General features: G+C 38.9%; 1 protein-coding gene across 3 annotated transcripts in view; it reads left to right on the top strand.

The window, feature by feature from the left end:
- Positions 1–24017, top strand: part of zgc:158464 (uncharacterized protein LOC791139 homolog) — a 145477-nt gene that overhangs the window by 19836 nt on the left and 101624 nt on the right. For all 3 annotated transcript variants that reach the window (XM_058387320.1, XM_058387321.1, XM_058387323.1), the window contains exon 2: positions 15202–15334. In XM_058387320.1, coding sequence (XP_058243303.1) covers positions 15202–15334 — 133 coding nt within the window. The remainder of the gene's footprint in view (positions 1–15201; positions 15335–24017) is intronic.

The following is a 24017-nucleotide window of genomic DNA, read 5'->3' on the forward strand; positions in this document are numbered from 1 at the left end:
CTTGAAGACCCGGGAAACCTGTTCATACAGCCAAGAACCCAAGAACCAGGGAACCTGTTCATGCAGCTACGAACCCTTAACTATCCTGAAGAACTTCCTGAAGAACCAGGATACCTGTTCATACAGCTAAGAACCCTTAACTATCCTGAAGAACTTCCCGAAGAACCAGGATACCTTTTCATACAGCTAAGAACCCTTAACTATCCTGAAGAACTTCTTGAAGACCCGGGAAACCTGTTCATACAGCCAAGAACCCAAGAACCAGGGAACCTGTTCATGCAGCTACGAACCCTTAACTATCCTGAAGAACTTCCTGAAGAACCAGGATACCTGTTCATACAGCTAAGAACCCTTAACTATCCTGAAGAACTTCCCGAAGAACCAGGATACCTTTTCATACAGCTAAGAACCCTTAACTATCCTGAAGAACTTCCTGAAGAACCGGGAAATGATTCATTTTATTCATCTACAGTTAATCAAAAAAAAAGGATTCTCATGGGTTCTTTGGATGGTTCTAGCTTCCTAGAAGCTTTCAATCGTCCTTCAAGAATTTTTTTTCATTCAGCTTGGAACATTTCCCCATAGATCTATGTAGAACTTTTTTTTTTAGTAAAGCAGAACCAAAGAATGCATGTGAAACTTCTCACCTGAATGCAGATGATCTATATTTTTAAGAAATAAGCTCTACAGAATGAAGCAGCAGCATGCTGCAGAGTTTAAATATATAAAAATCTTAAGAGTGTAGGTGTTTCATCCAATGGTTGAACTTTTTCAGAACAGATGCAGGTTTTTCCACATTTTTTCTCAGTTCACTGACTCGGTTTGAATTCTTATGATTAGTCATGAGGTCAGCAGGTTTGGAGAAGACTTTAAACTCCGTGTGCCTACAGAACTACACGGCTACACAACAGTCCCACACTGACCCGATACTCTTGCATAAGCAATGCGAAATGCTGTTGTGGTTTCTGTTTCATGAGAACATCAAAAAATCACCGTTTTTTTTCCCCTTTCTTTCTTCCCCCGGAGAGAGCAGCTTAGCTCACAGAGGCGGTTTTCGAGTCGCGAGACTTCAAACGCTCATCTATCCTTCAGCCTGTATTTATGAAGTGTGAGGTGACATCGGGTCGGTTCTGCTCTTGCTCTGGTCTTGTGCATCCTCCCATTTTCAGCAAAAGTGTCTTCTGGTGTTTATTTTATGTCTTTTTTTTCCCCCCACTTCTGTAGGCATGACCCAAACCTCCATGTAGTCTCTCTCTCTCTCTCTCTCTCTCTCTCTCTCTGTGTTTATTGAAGGTTTGTAGACAGGAAATGGCACATACAGGGGCAAGGAACTGATACAGCGGATTATTTCATTTCATCCGAGCATTTAATGCTGCAGGCGACACATTATTGATCTCCTAATAAAACGTCTATTGTGATATATTACATTCAACGTTAGATTCATTTCAGAAACAATATCATGATCTATTTTTAAATAGGTATCCGGGTGGAGCACGAATGTCAGATTTGTTTTGTGTTCACTTTATATATTATTCTTGTGAAATAAAAAAAGCTTTGAATTTTTGTGTTTTTTATCTCCCCCTCAGTTTTTAGCTTTTGTAAGCCCCAGTGGGATTCAGGTGTCTGGGCTCGATACCAGGAACTACTTAGAATTCAGCTGTTGTGAAAACTGACGTTATTCAGCTGGGAGGATCTCAAAGGGAGAAAAAGTACCGTTGCTAAAGCTAAAGGATTCCTCAGTTCGCTGTTTGTTTTCACCTTTCGGAGGGGTTTGCATGAGGACCATTACTCCAATTTTACACGTGATGCAAGGACACTTTTGCTAGCTGAAGTATCGATAGGAACTTGCTGAATGTTCATTTTTTTACCAACAGAGTTTTGTTGCAGAGTTTTTTCGTCTGCAGAAAACTAGTTCAATTTGAAATCTGCAATCGGACTGAGTTCATCCGGATCGACAAAAATGGCCACACTTAAACATGCATTATGGGCGAGCATCAAGATTCTCTGGGCTGGATTTAAAAAAAAGTTGTGTGAGCTGGATTTACTTTCTTTCATATAGCTGCGAGCGAGTGGTCAGATAAGAAGCTTGAGAGATAAAGACTCCTTACGAAGACTTATAATGCTTTGACTGTTCTTTCAATCATCCTTTTTGATTTAAAATAGGATGATAGTGTGTTTATATTTTTGGGAAAGATAACTAGTAAGTAAGTAGGCTTTATTTATCACATATACATTAGTGCACAGTTAAATTCTTTCTTCGCGTATCCCATCCTTGGATGGTTGGGGTCAGAGCACAGGGTCAGCCATGATGCAGTGCCCCTGGAGCAGTGTAGGATGGGGTCCTTGATTAAGGGACCAAAAGTGGTAGCTTGGCGGGACCGCCAACCTTTGGAACAACTCAGTGCCTTAACTACTGTCCCCCAACTAACCGAATATACTGTGGGATGGGGCGGTGGTAGCTCAAATGGTTAAGGCACTGGGTCATTGACTTGAAAATCAGGGTTCAAGCCCTAGTGCTGCCACAGTTGGGCCTTTGAGCAAGGCCCCCAACTCACCTTGCTGAAGAATAATTTTGAGCTCGAGTGATGTAGCTAAGGTTAAGCAACTTCACATCAGGAACCACAACGAAAAACTGTTCTGGTTTATGCCTTAGCCATTTTGGGTTTAAATCTGAATACAAATGTGGATAGAGATACATTGTGGTACAACATTATCAGGAATTTTTGATGGATATAATTCCGCAAAATGGCAATAATGTTTAACTGCTGTTTAAAAACATGATGTTCAGATCCTTCTGAAGACTGTGTAATGCATCTTAAAGCCTTGCCTGTTGTGATCATATTCAGTGGAGTGTTAAGCTATTACTGAAAGGGTGTGTAAGGATTCTGTTATGGCTGACCCTTGGATTGTGTCTCCTATGGCTCTGGGCTCTCTCATTAGCCGTGATTGGCGATTTTTAGCCACGTTAGGAGCGAAAGCGCCGCGGCAGCAAAAAGCTCCTCTCTTTGAAATGGGCCCTAATCCAATCGAGCCACTAAGCCTTCAGTCGTATTAGGTTATCAGCGGCAGAAATCCCTCTTTGCTCAAGACATAAATCACAAGCGTCAGCTCACCTACCCCCTACTCTGTCCTCCTCTCGGTTTTCTACAGTTTCCTGCCTCCTTTTTTGGCACACAGCTTTAATATTAGTCTCAGTGGGAGGAATGTCAGCCTACGACATCTCCCAGAGCAAGGCTCTCCAGGAAACACAACGAGTTTGTAGTCATTTGAAACTTTGGGAAAGCTTTTACGTTTGAGGCCATGAGGAAACGGTTGAGAGGATATTCATCACCACTCTCAGACTGACTGCACGGCTTTCAACGGAGCGTAATGACAGAACGTCAGCTGTGAAATAGTGTTTCATTTACATAGGCCTGAAAACCAGCCCAAAGTCACGTGACTGCCCCATGACTTCATTTTTGGGGTTTTTTCACTGCCCTAGATTCCCAGGATGTTAATTGCTTTCTAAATTCATTTTCTCTCGGCTGAGATTGTCGTATTTTTTTCTCCCCAGCAATAATGGAGGAATGCAGATGGACAGAATATTTAATATCGTATATCTCGGTGGCATAGAATAACCTGGAAGGAAAGCCTTTTTTACTTGCAGGCTTTTGATGAATCCATGTTTACCGCTTAGATTGAAGTTAGCGCCGCGACGTGATGTGGTGTGATTACAGTGACGCTTGTGGTTTTTCGTGTGTGTTTGTAGTTGAATTTTTAGCTTTCAGAGCTGGAAGGCTCAGGAATACAGCTGCCTTAGAGGACTTACAGGTTGAATGTTAGGTAGGAGGGCAGAAATGGAGTGCTAGCATTATCCTAGGTGCTGCTATCATATTGCGTAGAGTGACGGTACATTTGTTAAGACTTGGAATTGATCCTTGTTATTGATCTTGGTTTATTGTGGAAATGTGTGACTCACATCATTAATTATGCATCTACTTTTAAAATTTGAAAACCATTGATCGCATTTTTCCATGTAGTCTGTGTCATTACCTGGTATCATCTGCACTTATTTTTTACTTATTTTTAGACCAAGATCTACCAGGTATAAAGCCACAATCTGTATGCCTCTAAATAGGCACATGCAGCTCTTGTGGGTTTTTTTTTTTTTTTTTTTACACTTAATTCTAGCACAGTTTGAGTATTACATCTATAGGCTTAATAGCTTTAGCCTTAAAGCGTTCTTGTCTTTATGAAAATACTCATTAGGATATGAGAGCAAGCTGTTAAGAAGATTTAGGTTTCTTTAATTAGTTTTTATTCTTTGTTTTGTTTGGACTGTGGAAATAATAGTAATTAAACTATAGAGAAACATATGAAAAATCCTTTGACGGCTAGCGTATATACTCTCTCTGATCGTTTCGAGTGGTTTTTGGTACCTGATGGGAAGAATCTTTTGAGATTTTGACACTCAACACACTCTAATGGTGTAAAAATCATCCAGTTCTGCAAATGGAAACGTTTTCTTAATGAGACGAGATTGGCCAGACTTCACAGGAAGTCTATGGTAGCTCACATAACTAGTCTTTCCAACCATGAGCAGAAAAGCAACTCGAAACACCAAACCTTAAGGTGGATGAGGTATATACAACAGCAGAAGACCACAAGCTGACTGGAAGGTTGTGGTGACTTGTGATATAACTACTCCTGACAGCTGTTCTGAACCGAAAAGCATGTCAGAATATGTCAAACTGGAGGCAGATGTGTTACAACAGCAGAAGAAGACATTGGGCTCCACGCTTGTCAACAAATACCAGGAACCTACAGTGGATACACACTTGCAGGAAGTACACAGTTGTAGATTGGCAGGTTTTTCCAAGCTTCAGCTGTCCCAGAAATAGTTCTTATTTTTAGCTGCTGTATATTTTTGATTCATCATCTTATAGAGTTTATACAGAGAAATTTTTCACCTACACTTCATCCTCCATGTTTATAATTCTCATTTTGCTTGGATCGGTGAAAGACAAGCTTAGCATCACTCAGTTCTTTTTCTACTATCGTCAGAAATGATGCTAGGAGCACTTCTTAAACTTATTCCCATTCCACCTGCCATACTGTAGGATTACATATTAAAAGCATACATATTATATTATTACTTTTACATTTTTAACGTGAAACTGAATAATATGAAGATTGTTCTGTCGATCCTTCCAGGTTCTCACACAGCAGAGAAATCTAAGCAAGCATGGGTTGTTTCCATTATGTAAAGGATTAAAATAAAACAAAAAAAAAAAACGGCTAATCCATCACCAGGGTTTTCGTTCCCCTTCATCCCAGTGTCCTTCAACGCATTGTAGCATAGAACTGTGGTCCTATTTGACTTTCATGACTTTCACGTGTGGCTTGGCTTGCTTTCTTATGCGGCCCGAACGTGCCAACCAGCAGATGGTGGGTCCCCTGGCAGCACTCGACTCTATGAGGACCTCGCTAACCTCGCTAGTTCGTTCCTGTGTCGTGGAGACTGGGGTGCGTGGTAAAGCTAATCCGACTGACTTTTGGTGATTAATTACTCGTGCTTTTCGTCGTGAATGAGATGGCAAATTGGGGGAAATGACTGTAAACAAGTTTTGTTGTGGCTCGTTGAGTTGTTTGTGTTTGTTAATTCATTTCGGGTTTCCTTTCCATTTCAGACTTGGCTGATTACTCTGACCTTGGGAGATGTTTTTATGCATGATAGCGGCAGAGGGAAAAAAAAGCTTGTTTATCCCTGAGTAATTTGGCGATGCTCAATTTAGGAGAAAGCAGTGTAGCGTCCCCGAAATTATTGGGCCTGCAGTAGGCATCAACATTTATGAATAGGAAATAAGGCCACGCATTTCTCTCATCTAGCTGAAATACGACTTCTTTCAGGTGCCAATTTCAGGGATGTATGGTTAAGGAAAGTCTGTGTACATTTGCATTCATTCATTCTTATAAAAAGAAGAAGCCTTTATTTTTGTCACATATATATTACAGCGAATTTCTTTTCGCTTTATCCAAGCTTTGAAAGTTGGAGTCAGAGAGCAGGGTCAGGCATGATACAGCAAGCCTGGAGCAGAGAGCGTTAAGGGCCCAGCACTGGCAGCTTGGTGGTGCTGGGGTTTGAGCCCTGACGTTCTGATGAACAACCCTGAGCATTACCTACTTGAACTACCACTACTATCTATGTATGATTGATCGATTGATTCACTGAATCATTGAATCATCGATTAATTCACTGATTCATTCACTGATTCATTCATTCTCTCACTCTGTGGAGTTTATATGTTCTCCCTGTGCTTTGGGGTTTCCTCAGTATTCTCCGATTTCCACGATGTTCTAGGCTAAATTGTCTGTAGTTTGTGATTGGGTATGTGAGTGTATTTGTAATTATTTGTCCAGGGTGTCCAGTGGGATAGCCTGCAGGTTCCTCAAATCCCAGTGTAAGATAAGCGGTACAGAAAATGGATGAATGTGTGGAAATTTTTGGGTTTAAAACTATAAATATTACCCAAAAAAGTCTACTATGTCTTTTTTTTTCATCCTTTCAGATTTACTTTGGGGCTAAATTGAATTATCCATCTTGAATGACCTGGATACGTATCAGCCGTTACTGGGCTGCTAGATCAAAACTATGCGCTTTTTAAAAATAGCAGGAAGGTGATGCTCGAAGAAGACAACATGCCTGGTTAAAAAAAACTAATATATCAGCAGGATTTTCATTGTGGTGTAATATAACAATATTTCTATCATCCAAAATTCATTTGAGGATATTTTCCGCTCATTTTCATCATATCAGAACATTACAGGGTGCACATCTTAACCAGAAAGAATAGGCTGTACCACTTAGTGCTTAGAGTTGACTCTTTCCATGCTAAAATGTACACGCATTGAAGATTTTTCATATTTAGATTCATGAATATTCGATTTCTAGACTTGGTGTTGAAACATAGAATCTGACTAAAATGACTAAAAATTAATTTTATTTTTCAAGAAGAACAAAAGCTAAATAAAACAGTACTTCTTACTCATTTTATCTCTTACAAACCCCAAAAAACCCAAAATGAACACAATGTACAGGAAGTAATGATGCATTTTCTGGCACTTACTTGAATCAAAACCTTGTAGTGAAGTTTGACAAGTTTTTGGAAAAGTATTTATTTTAGTTTTTGTCACAATCCATCAATCCGGCGGCAGCCGAAAACCGAACCAGAATGTGATCAAGTTCTAGAGCGCTTTCATCAGCAGAAAAAAGGAGTGACGAAATATATCTTCTCTGCATCCTTCACACATTTAGACCTACACTTTCCCTCGGTTTTTCTTACCGTCGTTGTGGTTTGTGGGCTGTGTAGATTTCTAAAGTGAAAGTGTTTTGTTGCTGAGTTGTTCATATAAACTGTTGGAGTTTATGTGAACTTGGGCCAAGTTGTTAAGACGTGGAACTGTGATGAATGCAGCTTATGTCAGCTTAAGCCAAAGTAAACCCCCCTCAGGGTCTGTGTTGATCTTTTGCTTGTTCTCGGCAAGATCGTTTGTTCCTAGTCGCTGCTACGTGGGTGTCGTGTATCGTGTTGAAGGAAGTTGCCCAGTGGACTCAGGTAGCAGTAAATTAAATCTATGAATTCATTTTTCAATAAAAGGTTTTCCTCACACACACACACTGTTTCCTTAATGTTGCTCAGTTTTGCAGAGCTAATGTGAACATTTGTAATTGAACTGTTTCCCTTTCAATTCAAATGGTTGTTCTCTATCCTGGAGAGCCACACGCATTGTTCTGTCGGTCAGTGCGGCCATGCACGCTTCAGACCGCTGGCTTTCTTTCACAGAGTACACACATTTCTAGCTGTACATTTATTCCAGATTTGCCTTGGCAGTACAGACACAGAGTAATGAGAGGGATATGTACTATACAAAGCAGTGATGCAATGTCCAGAAAAAGGGAAGATAAATAACTAATGTCCCAATGCATAAACATTCAATAACCTGTGATACCCAAGCTGGCTGCATGCGACCTCGCTTCTGTCCTTGCAATGTCACTTTCCAGGGAATTGCAGATGTGCAAGAAAGCCAAAGGTGTGTGTGTGTGTGTGTGTGTGTGTGTGTGTGTGCGTCACTCATGATGGGGTGAAGTTGCATGATTGCTGCTTTCTCCAGAAATGGAAAGGGGAAAATGATGGTACCAGCTGCCAAAAGTGATGCGTACCTAGGCACATTCTTCCTGGTTTGCATGATACAGGTCACAAGAACGTGGGCTGGTAGAGCAACGTGGTCTCAAATGTTAAAATGCTAAAGATTTTGACACTTTTAAGACCAATAGAACCTGAATAACTGTTTAAAGTGACTCCTGAGGGGTGAAGTGAAGTGTAAAAGTGCTATTTTTTAATGCTAATAAATGCTAGCTATGTGCAGCTTCTACAGTAATATAAGTAGCTAGTATTGGTATAGTGCAGGTTCTGTAGTAAAGTAGATAGATAGTATTAGTATATTGAAGGTTTTGAGGGAAAGTAGGTAACTAATATTGGTATTTTGCAGTTTCTGAAGCAAAGGAGGCAGTTAGTTTTAGCATATTGCAGTTTCTGAGGTAAAGTAGATAGCTGGAATTAGGATATTGCAGTTTCTGAGGTAAAAATGTTGTTAGTATTAGTTTATTGCAGTTTTTGAGGTAAAAGCAGGTAGCTAGAATTGGAATTTTGCAGTTCCTGAGGTAAAATAGGTCACTAGTATTAGCATATTGCAGTTTCTCTGATAAATTAGTAGCTACATACTGCAGATTCTAAGGTTAAATACATAGCTTATATTAGGATACAGTTTCTGAGGTAATGTAGGTAGCTTCTTCTTCTTCTTCTTCTTTCGGCTTTTTCCTTCAGGGGTCACCATAGTGAATCATCTCTCTCCACCTATCCCTATCTTCTGCATTCTCAACACTTGCACCCACTAGCTCCATATCCTCATTTATTCCATCCATATACCTCCTCTGTGACCTTCCTCTTTGCCTTCTGCCTGGCAGCTCCATGTCCAACATTCTCCTACCACTATACTCACTCTCCCTCCTCTGAACATGTCCAAACCATCTTAATCTGGCCGCCCTAACTTCGTCCCCCAAACGTCCGACATGAGCCGTCCCTCTGCCGTACTCGTTTCTAATCCTGTCCAACCATGTCACCCCCAAAGAGAACCTCAACATCTTCAGCTCTGCTACCTCCAGCGCTGACTCCTGCCTCTTCCTCAGTGACACTGCCTCTAAACCATACAGCATGGCCGGTCTCACCACTGTCTTGCACACCTTCCCGTTGATTTTTCACACAGAACTCCTGAACACCTTTCTCCACCCATTCCAACCTGCCTGCACCCTCTTCTTTACCTCTTTTCCACACTCTCCATTACTCTGGACTGTTGACCCCAAGTACTTAAACTCCTGTACCTTCTTCACTTCCCTCCCTTACATTCACAAGGTAATGTAGGTAGCTAGTATTAGGATATTACAGTTTCTCAGGTAACGTTGGTAGCTAGTATTAGCATATTGAAGTTTCTGTGGTAAATTAGTAGCTATTATTGGAATATTGCAGATTCTGAGGTAAAGTAGGTAGTTAGTATTAAAATATTACAGTTTCTGAGGTAAAGTATGTAGCTAGTATTGCCATATTGCAGTTTCTGAGGTAAATTAGGTAGCGAGTATTAACATATTGCAGTTTTTGAGGTAAAGGCAAATTTTACTCAATATCTTGTTCCATACTTGACCATACTTCCAGGATACTGTAAGTTATATCGGACAGTGAAAAAGAGCCCAATTAAATCAAAAATGTCTTATTTGAAAACCCTTACGTGATAGTTTTGCAGTCGATTTGTAAAATAGATTACTACAGAAGCTATAATAATAAACATCTAATTCTGATACTATACTATTTACATTATAAAATAATTCCTTGCATTACCATACAGTGCTCTAGTGCTATAAACTATAGTAGTCGGAGCTCATTAGCATTTATGCAATCTTATTACTACACGTTGTGATCGGGGTAAGATTTAAGTAAAAAAAAAAACATGGTATAGCCGTATTAATTTAACGAGAATTAATTGAAGGATTCTTTAACTGTCACACCATTGACATGATTTATCACCAGCTACACATAAATCGTATCTTATTAAGCATGTTGGCATTATTACGATCATTTTATTAATAGCAAGGATAAGTTTAAAAAAGTGATGTATAGTGCAGCTCTAGAGAAGTTAGAAACCTTTTGCATGTAGTTTGGCATATAGGCACATGGCTGTGGCTGCATTGTCGTTTATATATATAGTTATACTTATGTCAAGAATTCAGCCGTGTGTGTGTGTGTGTTCACCATGGAGGAGAGTTAGAAGGGAGTGTTAGAGCCTGACTGGCTGAAATGCCTGTCTCTGCCCACGCTGCAGATGCCCAGGACGAAACATGATAGATTAGCCTTCTCGCAATCAAAAGCAATCCTTTTGACTGACTCACTATTTGTTCAGTACAGAATAAAACATGGTGAAGTATGCTATTACAGGAAACGAATAAGAAAATAATCAAAGGGCCGGTGTTAAGCTGGGTTTCTTTTAGAATAACAACAATTTGAAACAGCAAACAATTTTCTTTTTCCTTTATTACAAGTGAACAATGTGTCACATTAAAATGTTTATTCCTGTTTATTCCACATCAGAAGAATTTCCCATGAGGACTACTTTGCAGGACTTTTTATTTGAGGATTTTATGTACTGACTAAAATAAAATATAACTGCACATGAAGGAGATTCATAATACAGCACTTTCTTTTGTCAAATTTTTTCACAAAAATATCTCAAAATATTCTCCACATATCCTGGCGGAAAGTGAGGATGTAAAATCTTGACGCATTTAAGAAAAATAGAACCCGAATCACTGTTTAAAGTGACTCTGCAGGGTGAATTGACCTCGCCTGGGGGTGAAGTAAAGTGTAAAGTGCTAACAGTGCTATTTTTTAATGCTAAGAAATGCTGGCTATGTGCGGTTTTAGTGCAGTTGAGCAGAAATGATGGCGCTACAGCTTCTACAGTAATATAAGTAGCTAGTATTAGCATATTGAAGTTTTTGAGGGAATGTAGGTAACTAATATTAGAATTTTGTAGTTTCTGTGGTGAAATATGTCGCTAGTATTAGCGTATTGAAATTTTTGAGGGAATGTAGGTAACTAATATTAGAATTTTGTAGTTTCTGTGGTGAAATATGTCGCTAGTATTAGCGTATTGAAGTTTTTGAGGGAATGTAGGTAACTAATATTAGAATTTTGTAGTTTCTGTGGTGAAATATGTCGCTAGTATTAGCGTATTGAAATTTTTGAGGGAATGTAGGTAACTAATATTAGAATTTTGTAGTTTCTGTGGTGAAATATGTCGCTAGTATTAGCGTATTGAAATTTTTGAGGGAATGTAGGTAACTAATATTAGAATTTTATAGTTTCTGTGGTGAAATATGTCGCTAGTATTAGCATATTGCAGTTTTTGAGGGAATGTAGATTAGATTTTTAGATTAGATTAGATTCAACTTTGTCACTGCACATGTGGGTACAAGGCAACAGTTAGCATCTAACCAGAAGTGCATTTCGCAGTGCAAATAATTAGCATATATAATAAGTATATAACAATAAATAATTTGCATATATAAACAATATACAAAAATATATCAACAATTTGCATATATAACAGTATATAAACAGTATACAGAGGGAGGTAAATGCAATGAGTGCAAATGAGCAATGATTATAGTAAATGCAATGAGTGCAATTAGTAGGAATCAGTAGTAGAAATCAGTTTCTGAGGTAAAATATGTCTCTAGTAATAGCATATTGAAGTTTTTGAGGGAATGTAGTTAACTAAAATTAGAATTTCGCAGTTTCTGAGGTGAAATATGTCGCTAGCACAGTGGTGCATTATAGCAGATATAAATGGTATTTTTTTTCCCTCAGACTCTTGTTCAGAATCTCTTGAAGTCAATGCTTAAAAATAATCTGTTCATGTGGAGTCATAGCTATAGAGCTGATAGTGTATGAGAATGACTGCATTAATATTATGACTTGCCTTGCAGCTGTAACTACTGTCAGAGCTGCTGTTAAGGAACACTGTTTAGTTGTGAAGAAGCAGAATTGAGATCTCGGCAGCGCTGTGTTATAAAGTGTTTTAGCAGGAAATGTTCCCTTCGGCATCTTAAAAAATTAGAGCTGCCGTTCACTTAAACGGTTCTGGATCATAAGCTAAGATTTTTTTTTTTTTTAAAAAAGTGCACCTTAGTTATTCATGCCTCTGTGACTTGTGAATGCGTGTCAGGGCTGTTGCATTGCTACGGTCAAGTCGAGCGATAAACTGGCAAACGATCCGATTAAGAAAAACGAACAGCACTTGATTTGATTTACTCCTCATTAATCATTCCATCTTCCCACATGTTGTTTAACACAAACCTGCCCATCAAATACGCCTCCCACGAAGGAACGTGACATTTGATGAATACACTCCTCTCTCTTTCCTGACATTTGAGAAACAGAAAACTTTTATTAATTTTTTAATTTAATTATTTATTAAATAATTCTTAAGCGTGCTCTTGAAGCACGTCAAAACCATTGTCCTTTTCCAAGAGGTTTGCATTTTTTTCAGCCTTCCCTTGGTGCATTTTTCTTTTGCATTCCTTCTATACCTGACATTCCTGCTCCACTTGCTTTGCCCTGGACTCTGCGTGAACTCTCTCGGAGAATGCGGAAACATGGCACGCCACTCGGTCACTTTCCAAGCACTGAATCCGTGTCCAGCTCAGCAGATGGCACGAGCTGACTTCATGTTCACCGAAGGCCAATTTCCAGACATCTCGCATTTTCCGACCATAATTAGCGTCACCACTTTCTGGTTTAAATTACTCATTTGTTTCCTGAGGTTCTATCAAATGTGTTATTATATTCATAAATCAGGGCATTATGCCACTCTGAGGGGGGAAAAATGCATATTTCGTTGCTTTGTAATTACCGGCAAACGTGAGCGCATGAAAACCACGTTATGTAAGTCTTTTCGATCACGACTTCGTGCATTCCTGACCAGAGAGCAATGGTTATTTGTTTGCTGCTCTAGCTGACTGTTATCTAAGGCTTGGATGAATAAACGTGGGATGGAAAATATTCCAAATTGCTGCTTTAGTGTGGAGCTGATTACAGCTGTCTGGTGTCAAAGGGATCCAGTTCTTTGCGTGAGATACAGGCTGAGGTAATGAATGAAATTCAGGACCTTTTTGTTTGTGTCCACGGCCCAGGATGTCCACCTAATTACCATCCTCGCTATGAAATGCCCTTAAAAAAAATCAAGGCCTGCAATTAGGTCTGAATCGCTGCCAAAGCCCGTTTTTGCTGCACTGTTCGAATGCAGAGGGGGAAGTTACTTTCAATTGTAGAGTGATACGCTCAGTGTATCTCCATTTCTCTTTCTTTCCAACCCCCCCATTTCTCTCTCTCTCTCTCTCTCTCTCTCTGTCAGGCAAACATTTACATTTATTCATTTGGCAGGTGCTTTTAGCTAAAGTGAGTTAGAAACAATGCAGAATCCAGTCAAGGACGACAGGAAGAACAGAAGGAGTACAGGAGTGTAAAGACAGCGATTAATCGGCCTAATGACACTAAAACACGACTTATTAATCACCCCAGAAGATAATAGTCCAGAAAAAAAGATATACATGTTAGTTCCTTCCTTAATTGCATTTGACTTATTTATTTAATTATATCGCTGATTTAGTGTTTGAATGAACGTGAATATTGGTGAGCCTATTGTTGCTGGAATGACCTAGTGCGCTCATTCTAGCAACGAACGGCTCATCAATTTACATCGGCTAAAAGACTGAAAAATTACTAAATTAATATTAAATCAATTTGAATGCTTGTAATTATTGTACGCGTATATGTATAGTATTTTTTGAATGATATTTAGCTTGATTTTGCATTTTTTACAGGATAGTTCATGTTAAAATTGCCCAGATCTTCATATAGGACAGTTTTATATACTTTATATTTGTAGTATTATTATTTTTTTAAAAATATTATTATAAAATATATATTTTTTTCATTTAGTTTTTTCTTCAAATTCTTTAAAGCTTCATAAACACTTAGACTCATGTCTGTGTCTTCATAGGTGATGTTGCATTGTAAAACTTTATGCCATGATACTGTATCAGCATATCCAAAATCACAGCATATGAATGTCCTTCATATTTTCTCACATTTTCTCCTTGCTTGCCAATGAAAATTTTTATTATTTTCTTAGACTTTAAAGTTGCTCTATCGCTCACCATTGTAGAAACTGATGTGTGTGAAAATTCCAGATGATTAGCAATTTCTGAAAAACTCAAACCAGCCCATCTGTCCCTAACCACCATTCCACGGTTCACATTTTCCCCTATTCTGATGTTTGATGTGAAGGTTAACCGAAACTCTTGAGCTGTATCTGCCTGATTTTATGCATTGCTCTGCCGCCACGTGATCGGCCGATTAGAATAAACAGCCTCATAAAGTATTTCAGAGAGTGTGTACTATCCCTGAATATATAAACCCAGATTCTTTTTCCTATTTTAGGCAAATAACTTGAGGATAGGCTTATGTTCGATCGCTAAAAGTGGAACGTTGGATCTTGAATATTTAAATGTGGAGTTTTTAAATGTGGCCTTTGAATAATCAAATATTATGAAAATTGGAATAGCATTGGGAAAACGAAATTCATTCTGACAGCCTCGTGACACACACACACACACACACACATACAGAAAGATCTTGAGGCTGTTTGTGCATCCCTTAGTAATGAAGTTCTCTACTTTTGTAAATGAAGTGTTTTTTGAAATCCAGACAGGATTAGCATTCGGTTTCGTTATTGCAGACGGCTTGGTATTGACGCAAACAGCGAATGAATGAAAAAGCTCCATATTTTATCACTTATAATTAAACATCTTGTGCTATTAGATCCATTGCTGTTATTGAACAACTGCTTTAAAATAGACAATAAAAGGAGATGAGTTTCAAAGGTTTAAAGGATAGAAGTTGCTTGAAATTTTCCTCATGACCTTAATCCTCATCTCTTGGCTCCGTTTTCTCTTCCTTCTGTCCTCCGCTTGGGAGATGACCTCGCAGCATGAAGGATCTAAAGGATCACACAAACTGCTCACACACACACATATGCTTTTCTCTGCAGGTGATCATCTTGGAGGACTACGCCGACCCTTTCGATGCCGCGGATCAAGCAGGCGGCACGCAGAGCAGCGTGGAGAAGCCTGTGGAGAACGATGGCTACATGGAGCCGTACGAGGCTCAGAAGATGATGGCTGGTAAGAATCCGGTTTCGTTTTTCGCACGCCGGCGTCGATCAGCATGGGTTTCGCAGTTTATTTGTCGTGTTTTGAATTCATTCTTGGGTTTTGGTTTATCAGAAGACGCTTGTGGTGGTGCTCTTCAGTTTTATTGTTGCAATTTATGCTAACATATACTGGAATTGAGTACTAGCCTTCTAGAATATGGCGCCTTTAATATCTTACAGCATAAAGTGCTTAAAAATGGGTGTAATACTCACTTAATCAAGATGTTTGGGCACAGAATTTAACCTGACTAACACTTTAAGGTCAAAAAAATCAATCAGCAATTAAGTGTCTTTGTTCTAAAGGTCAGTTCTTTTTTTAGTACTTTTAAAGAGGCTACTTTTGGGGCAGTGGTAGTTCAAGTGGTTAAGGCTCTGGGTTGTTGATCAGGGTTCAAGCTCTAGCACCACCAAGCTCCATTGTTGGGCAAGCAAGGCCCTTATCCCCCTAAGCACCCCACCCTGGCACCAGGGACGTCCTGACACCCAACTTCCTCAGCTTGGATATGCGAAGAAAAGATTTCCACTGTGCTGTATTGTAAGTTCTTAATGTAGCTAATAAGTGACAATGAATCTTTAATATTTTCAGCAATGCTGTTTTCACAGCGATTATCACACACTCACCTTAAATTGTGTTTGCTGTTCTGTGCTTTAAGCATTTGGTTCTGCGATTTCTGACACTGTACAACACACTGATTGAAAACTATCAGCAATGACACAAAAATAAGTTAGAAGTTAGTAGTAGCTAAGCTGTTGTTCTACTGAGCAGAAGGTTTTGAGATCAAATCAAGTTTCAGCTCCTGAGGCCCTTGTGTAAGGCCCTAAAGCGTCATCTGTCTAGTTGTGCAATCGAGATAAATGTAAGTTGCTCTGGATAAGAGCTTCTGCCAAATGCTGTTAATGTAGTATGAGGTTTGGATTTAAGCGCTGGCGTATGTGGCCAATAAAAATATCTCGCTTTGAAACAAAAGTATCATAAAGTTTTATGCAATAAAATAGACACCAGTGTAGTCTTAGAGTGTCGTAATGTCCTATCAGTTACTTGTTGTAATTTGTCTGGATCTCTAAAAGCATGATGAAGTGGTGATAATCGCTCAAAAAGTGTGAATGGTGGGTTTGGTTGATACTCCTATATATACTGACCAGGCATAACATTATGACCATCTGCCTAATATTGTGTTGGTCCTCCTTTTGCTGCCAAAACAGCCCTGATCTGTCATATTCTGACACCTTTCTATCAGAATCAGCATTAACTTCTTCAGCAATTTCAGCAACAGTAGCTCGTCTGTTGGATCGGGTTACATGCACCAGCCTTTGTTTCCCACGTGCATCAACGAGCCTTGGCTGCCCATGACCCTGTTGCCAGTTCACCATTGTTCCTTCCTTGGACCACTTTTGATAGATACTGACCACTGCAGACCGGGAACACCCCACAAGAGCTGCAGTTTTGGAGATGCTCTGATCCAGTGGTCTAGCCATCACAATTTGGCCCTTCATCAAACTCGCTCAAATCCTTACGCTTGTCCATTTTTCCTGCTTCTAACACACCAACTTTGAGGACAAAATGTTCACTTGCTGCCTAATATATCCCACCCACTAACAGGTGCCATGATGAGGAGAACATCAGTGATATTCACTTCACCTGTCAGTGGTCATAATGTTATGCTTGATCAGTGTATAACTCCTATACACTTGTCTTCAAATACGTTAACTAGCCAAGACACCAGAACAGTCCCTGAAGGATTGTGTGGCTCTACACTGTCTAGACGTTAGCATGCGCCAAATATTTGGTGTCAAACAGCATATATTTATGCATACTGTATAGTCAATAGTTTGTACACGCTGTAGGATTACAATTTCCCTTCACTGGAAGCACAAACCTGTTCCAGTTGTCCACAAAGCAAGCTCTGTCAGAGTAGAAGAACTCGATTGTCCTGCACAGAATCCTGACTCTGACTCAACTCCACTGAACCCCTTCGGGATGAACTGGAACACTGACTGAACCCCAGACGTCTTCAGTCTTATGACATCAGTGTCTGATCTCATTAATGCTCTGGTAGCTGAACGAACACAAATCCCCAAAGCTGCGCTCCAACATCTAGTGGAAATGATTATGATGACTGTGTGTCTACAAACTATACAGAGACCACAGAAATGATTCCTTTTTTATTTTTTGAGCTTTAGATAAAACTGTCTGCTAAATGGCATGAATGTAAACGTAAACATCGTCCCTGATTCCCTTTCTTCCTTCCTTTCGCAGTTGCACGTGAGCTGTCATTCTGCTCAATGCAGCTGCTCACTGTGTCTTTGTTCTGAAGGAGCTAGTTTAATTATCTTCACAAAGGCTCGGGGAATCTGTTCACCTGTCTGAACGAGCACGCTCGGCCATATGCGAGCTGTCTCGCGCTGAATAAACACAATACGTTTCAGGGAGAAATGCAACAGACCGCAAATAAAGGTGCAAGCTCACACACACACACACACACACACACACAATTGTACACACAGTATAACAAGGACTGGCACAGTTAATGAGAATTATGATGTCGTCTGGAGAGGAGACGGTCTTTACTATCTGCTTCTTTTTCATCTGCCTTCTGGCTGGAACAATAGACAGCTTTGTGGTGAACTGTACTCCTCGTCTCGGCTGAAACAATGGCCCGGCGCTGCGCTATTGTCCGCTCTGCTCCAGTATCACTCGCGGAGGGACGGCGCACGGATTTATGCAAAAGAATGACAATAAATAGGAACAGAAACGTGGATTTCTGCATCAGTGAATGCTTTTGAGCAGAGGATCCGTCCTGTAAAAGCAGTGGGTTGTATTAAAAGTGTCTTTAAATTTAGGCTTAATTAGGCCTCCTTTATCTTCCGTGAAAATTCCGTGATTTTTTTTTTCTGTAGCATTTCATTATTTAATTCGATTCAATTTTGTTTCTATAGAGCTAGTATCATTGGACATCAGATTTAGAGAAATCTATAAAATCATGATATAAAATTGTACTTTTATAGTTGTAGAAAATTCTTATCAATTAATTAATTCATTCATTTTATTTTATCTAGATTTTTCGTAGCTGAGTATATTATAAAAAAAAAAATAATAAAAATAAAATAAAATAAATTATAAAATAATAATAATGAATAATAAAAAATATTTTTTTTAAATAGTAAAATAATGTTAATTTAATTTAGTTGTATTTTATTTATAAGAAAATAAATGTCTTTAAAACAAAATATAATAAAGCAGATTAGGATTAGTTGCTTGCTGTGTTATAAAAATATTAAAGTAATATCGCTCACCCGGGTGTTATCATCTTTTGCCGGTATTCTGTGGTGTGTAGTTATTTTTTTTTTTCGTCCCCCAAACAGCTTTGTAAGATTAAAAACCCACTCCATGGTTGTTGTCCTTGCTCGACCTCTGACCTTTTCTCAAATCTCTACTGGATTAGAGGCAATAACACAGCATCCCTGACCGTGTGCTGTTTACTACTTAGCACTGTCTTTAGTCTAAATGCAATTGAATTGAAAAATTAAAATATGAACACGAAAAGGTTTCCTCTCCTCACGTATTAACAAAATAATCAGTGTTTATGGAAATAGATGTAAATGTATGCAGAAGCCCGTGCCATGCTTGGGGATGCCTCTGATAGCAGGTGTGGGTGTGTGGGTGTGTGTGTGGGTGTGTGTGTGTGCAGGTGTGAAGGTGAATAAGTAATGCAGGGACTGTGACAGACACTTAATTCAGCTTTTGTTGTTGCATATTCTCAAAGAGCACACACACTACTCCATGCAGAGAAATTCTATCTAATTCTAAAATTCTCTCATTATCTGTCTACCTAATTATTTATCTCTATTTAATGTCTTCCTGCCTGTCTCTCGCTATCTCTCTGCCTTCTTGCCTGCTTGTTTTTTTTGTCTTTCTATCCATCTCGCTCTCTCACTGCAGCCATCTATCCATCCAACCCCTTTGCTGTCTCACTCTCTCTCTCACTCTTTCCATCAGCTGTCTCACTCTCTCCATCCAACCCTCTAGCTGTCTCACTCTCTCACTTTCTCAATCCAAACCTCTGGCTGTCGTAGTCTCTCTCTCTCTCTCTCTCTCTCTCTCTCTCTCTCTCTATCTGTCTATCTATCTAACCCTCTGGCTGTCTCACTCTCTCACTTTCTCAATCCAAACCTCTGGCTGTCCTAGGCTCTCTCTCTCTCTCTCTTTTACTCTCTCTCACTCTCCCTCCAACCAACCCTCTGGCTGTCTTACTGTCTCACTCTGTCCATCCAACCCTTCAGCTGTCAACCAACTCCTTGGCTGTCTCACTCTCTCCAACCAACCCCCTGGCTGTCTCACTCTCTCACTCTCTCCATCCAACCCTCTGGCTGTCTTACTGTCCACCTCTACACTTTTATTTATAGCTGCTTACATTCTGCCGTCAGTGTGCCTGTCGATCTGTCTGGATCAATCACGTGTTTGTCTATCTTTATCTTTCTGTTTATTAGCTACTTCTACACTTTTATTACTGTCTGATTGCCCGTCTGTCTGACTGTCAACCACCTCTCTACTTTCATCTCTGTCCGTCCGTCTGTCTGTCTACCTGTCTGTCTGTCTGACGTCTACACTTTTATTTCTGGGTTTGTCTGTATGTCTGTTTGCCATCTGTCTCTCCGTCTATCTGTCTGCTACCTCTATACTTTCATCCCTGTCTGTCTGTCTGTCTGCTACCTCTGCAGCTTCATCATTGGCTGTCCACTCTTTGTCTTTCTGTCTGTCTGTCTGTCTGTCTGTCTTTCCATTTGTCTGCACTTTCGTCAATGGCTGTCCACACTGTTTTTCTGTCTGTCTGTCTTTATGTCTGTCTCTTTGTCTGTCTGTCTTTATGTTTCTTGTTTGTCAAAGAGTGTAGACTTACACACTAGAGGTACACTTTCGTTAGTGGCTGTCCGCTCTGTCTGTCTGCCTGTCTGTCTCTGTCTGTCTATTAGCTGCCTCTAGGATATCATATTCTGGCCTTCCACAATCTTATCCGAGGCTACATGACATCACTTCCTGTGTCGTCTCTACAGGATTGTGTTGAAAGCCGAAGGGAGTTATGACAGATGCAGGAAAAAACTCGCGTAATCAGGAAATATCTGAAAACGAGTGTGAAGCAGCAACTTCTGAGTGTAATCTGCTGTAACTGGTCTTTAAGGAGCCGCCGTGCTGACGTCTCGTTTACGTCTCTGAGGAAGATGGATGCCAGCACATATCCTCCTAATATAATAAGTGCTGTTGATGGTGCAGTTTTCAAATTCCTATTTTTTCCTCATTTATCGAGGATCAATCCGATTGCACAGCATCAGTGTGCTGGCGGATTATGCTGGCTATGCAGATGTGTCTGCCATGTTTATGCAATTAGGGGACCATAATATCATAAAGGTAGTATGGCTATGGTTAACGCTAATATGAGCATATTAAATTCCTGTAGTGAGTTTGGACGTAGTCTGTAGTGCATAAGAGCAATTTCAGCAAATCTTTTCAAAATCAGATGTGAGTGATGAGATGGGTTGTGTAGATCACATCTTAGGATTAGCGCATTGTCCTCGCGCTTCTCGAGTCTGGATCGGTCCTGAATACAAGCCTATGTCTTGTTGACGTAATGTCTGGGCTGAAGGCTGGTTAATTTTTAATTCTCTTCTCATTTATTATTTACTAAATTACTGCTTTAGCTAAAGTGGCATTATAGATTTTAAGCAGAAATGATCAGTTTTGTTAAATAAGAAAATGACTTAAGAGCATTCTCTAGTAAGCTCGTCATTTACAGCAGCTGAGTTTTTGACTCCACACCTGTTTATAAAATGATTTTGTTCACGTCGGTGTATTTACTATATTTTATGGACTTTTCTAGGGGGAAAGAAATCAGGAGGATATTCAAAAAGTATGTTATTTATGTTAAACATATTTTCTACACAATTGCATAGTGTTTCAGAAGCATTTGATATTGAGTGCATGAATAAATAAATAATAGAGGAATAAATATTTTTTAAAAATAAGAAAATAAATAAAATATAATTTTTTTTTTATAATAATTTGTAAAATAGAACATATACACTATATTGCCAAAAGTATTCGCTCACCTGCATTGACTCGCATATGAACTTAAGTGACATCCCATTCCTAATCCATAGGGTTCAATATGACGTCGGTCCACCCTTTGCAGCTATAACAGCTTCAACTCTTCTGGGAAGGCTGTCCACAAGGTTTAGGAGTGTGTTTATGGGAATTTTTGACCATTCTTCCAGAAGCGCATTTGTGAGGTCACACACTGATGTTGGACGAGAAGGTCTGGCTCTCAGTCTCCGCTCTAATTCATCCCAAAGGTGTTCTATCGGGTTGAGGTCAGGACTCTGTGCAGGCCAGTCAAGTTCATCCACACCAGACTCTGTCATCCATGTCTTTATGGACCTTGCTTTGTGCACTGGTGTGCAGTCATGTTGGAAGAGGAAGGGGCCAGCTCCAAACTGTTCCCACAAAGTTGGGAGCATGGAATTGTCCAAAATGTCTTGGCATGCTGAAGCATTCAGAGTTCCTTTCACTGGAACTAAGGGGCCAAGCCCAGCTCCTGAAAAACAACCCCACACCATAATCCCCCCTCCACCAAACTTTACACTTGGCACAATGCAGTCAGACAAGTACCGTTCTCCTGGCAACCGCCAAACCCAGACTCGTCCATCAGATTGCCAGATGGAGAAGCGTGATTCGTCACTCCAGAGAACGCGTCTCCACTGCTCTAGAGTCCAGTGGCGGCGTGCTTTACACCACTGCATCCGACGCTTTGCATTGCACTTGGTGATGTATGGCTTGGATGCAGCTGCTCGGCCATGGAAACCCATTTCATGAAGCTCTCTGCGCACTGTTCTTGAGCTAATCTGAAGGCCACATGAAGTTTGGAGGTCTGTAGCAATTGACTCTGCAGAAAGTTGGCGACCTCTTCGCACTATGCGCCTCAGCATCCGCTGACCCCGCTCCGTCAGATTACGTGGCCTACCACTTCGAGTTGCTGTCGTTCCCAAACACTTCCACGTTCTTATAATACAGCTGACAGTTGACTGTGGAATATTTAGGAGTGAGGAAATTTCACGACTGGATTTGTTGCACAGGTGGCATCCTATCACAGTTCCACGCTGGAATTCACTGAGCTCCTGAGAGCGACCCATTCTTTCACAAATGTTTGTAAAAACAGTCTGCATGCCTAGGTGCTTGATTTTATACACCTGTGACCATGGAAGTGATTGGAACACCTGATTCTGATTATTTGGATGGGTGAGCGAATACTTTTGGCAATATAGTGTATATGTGAAACAAATATCTGGAAAAAAAATATTAGTTTCAGAAGCATTTAATACTGAGTGCATTAATAAATAATAATAGATTAATAAAGATTTTTCTTTATTAAAATAAATATTTAAAAAAATTAAAAAATAAATAAGAATATTTAAAAAAAAAATATTGCAATTTTTTTAAATAATTATTTTTAAAATAGAAAATATATGTACCAAACAAATACCTGAAAAAATTAATATTAGTTTCAGAAGCATTTAATATTGAGTGCATTAATAAATAAATAAAAGATGAATAAATGTTTTTTAAAAAATAAGAAAATAAATAAGAAAAAAAAATATTGTAATTTTTTAAAAATAATTATTTGTAAAATCAAAAATATATGCTCCAAACAAATATATGGAAAAATAAATATTTAAAAAAAAAAAAAATATTTGCTAGAATAAACTAACAAATAAACCATGCAACAAACAATCAAATACATTTTTATTTATTTTAAAATATTGATTAACAAAAGCATTTTGTTAAAAAAAACTTTAATTTCTTAACTGATTATAAATTAATATAAAAATAAAAAATAATAGATGAGAGACAAAAAAACAAACAAATTAATAAAAAGGACCTACTACAATTGTTTTATCTAAATATAAAAAAATATTGTAACTGCCTTCCAGTTTTCTTTATCCATGCTTTCTTCATTTTCTTCATCTTTTTTTATTAATTAATTTATTATTATTATTATTATTATTATTATTATTATTATTATTATTATTATTATTATTATTATTTTCTATAAATCTTTGGTTTAGTCTAGATTGACTCATGTGAAGTCCTTAGTGGTTTTGGTTAGCTTAACAGGCGGAGCTAACGATTTTGTAACTTGCTTATTATTTCCAGTTCATTTTGTGTGAGAGCAAAAACAGATTAAAAAAAATCATAAAAGAATAATAACTATGACTTTGTCACATTTATTTCCGTGACTTTGTCACGGAATATTGTTATCGAAATAAATGCCAGCGGGAAGCTAGCACTCTAGCTCGCGGTTAATAAAAGCGCTACATAAAGAAAAAGGTTCCCATATACGCTAATCTGAAACAATTTCTGTAATTTATGATGCGATTTTTATTCCCAAATCTAGAAATTATTATTGTTATTATTCTATCTCTGGTTTTTTATTTGTAAGTTAACCAGGGACAAGTAGAAAGCAGATAAAATTCATCTCGGCTGAATAATTCCCTTTAATATGCTGCTGGACGGCATGACGTCCCAGCTGGACTCTCCACTGAACAGAAGGTACAATAAAGATGTTTTCGAAGCTCATCTGCAACTTCATGAATTTTTCATTTTT

Source organism: Hemibagrus wyckioides, linkage group LG04 (genome assembly GCF_019097595.1).
Source record: "Hemibagrus wyckioides isolate EC202008001 linkage group LG04, SWU_Hwy_1.0, whole genome shotgun sequence".
NCBI classification, from domain to species: domain Eukaryota; kingdom Metazoa; phylum Chordata; class Actinopteri; order Siluriformes; family Bagridae; genus Hemibagrus; species Hemibagrus wyckioides.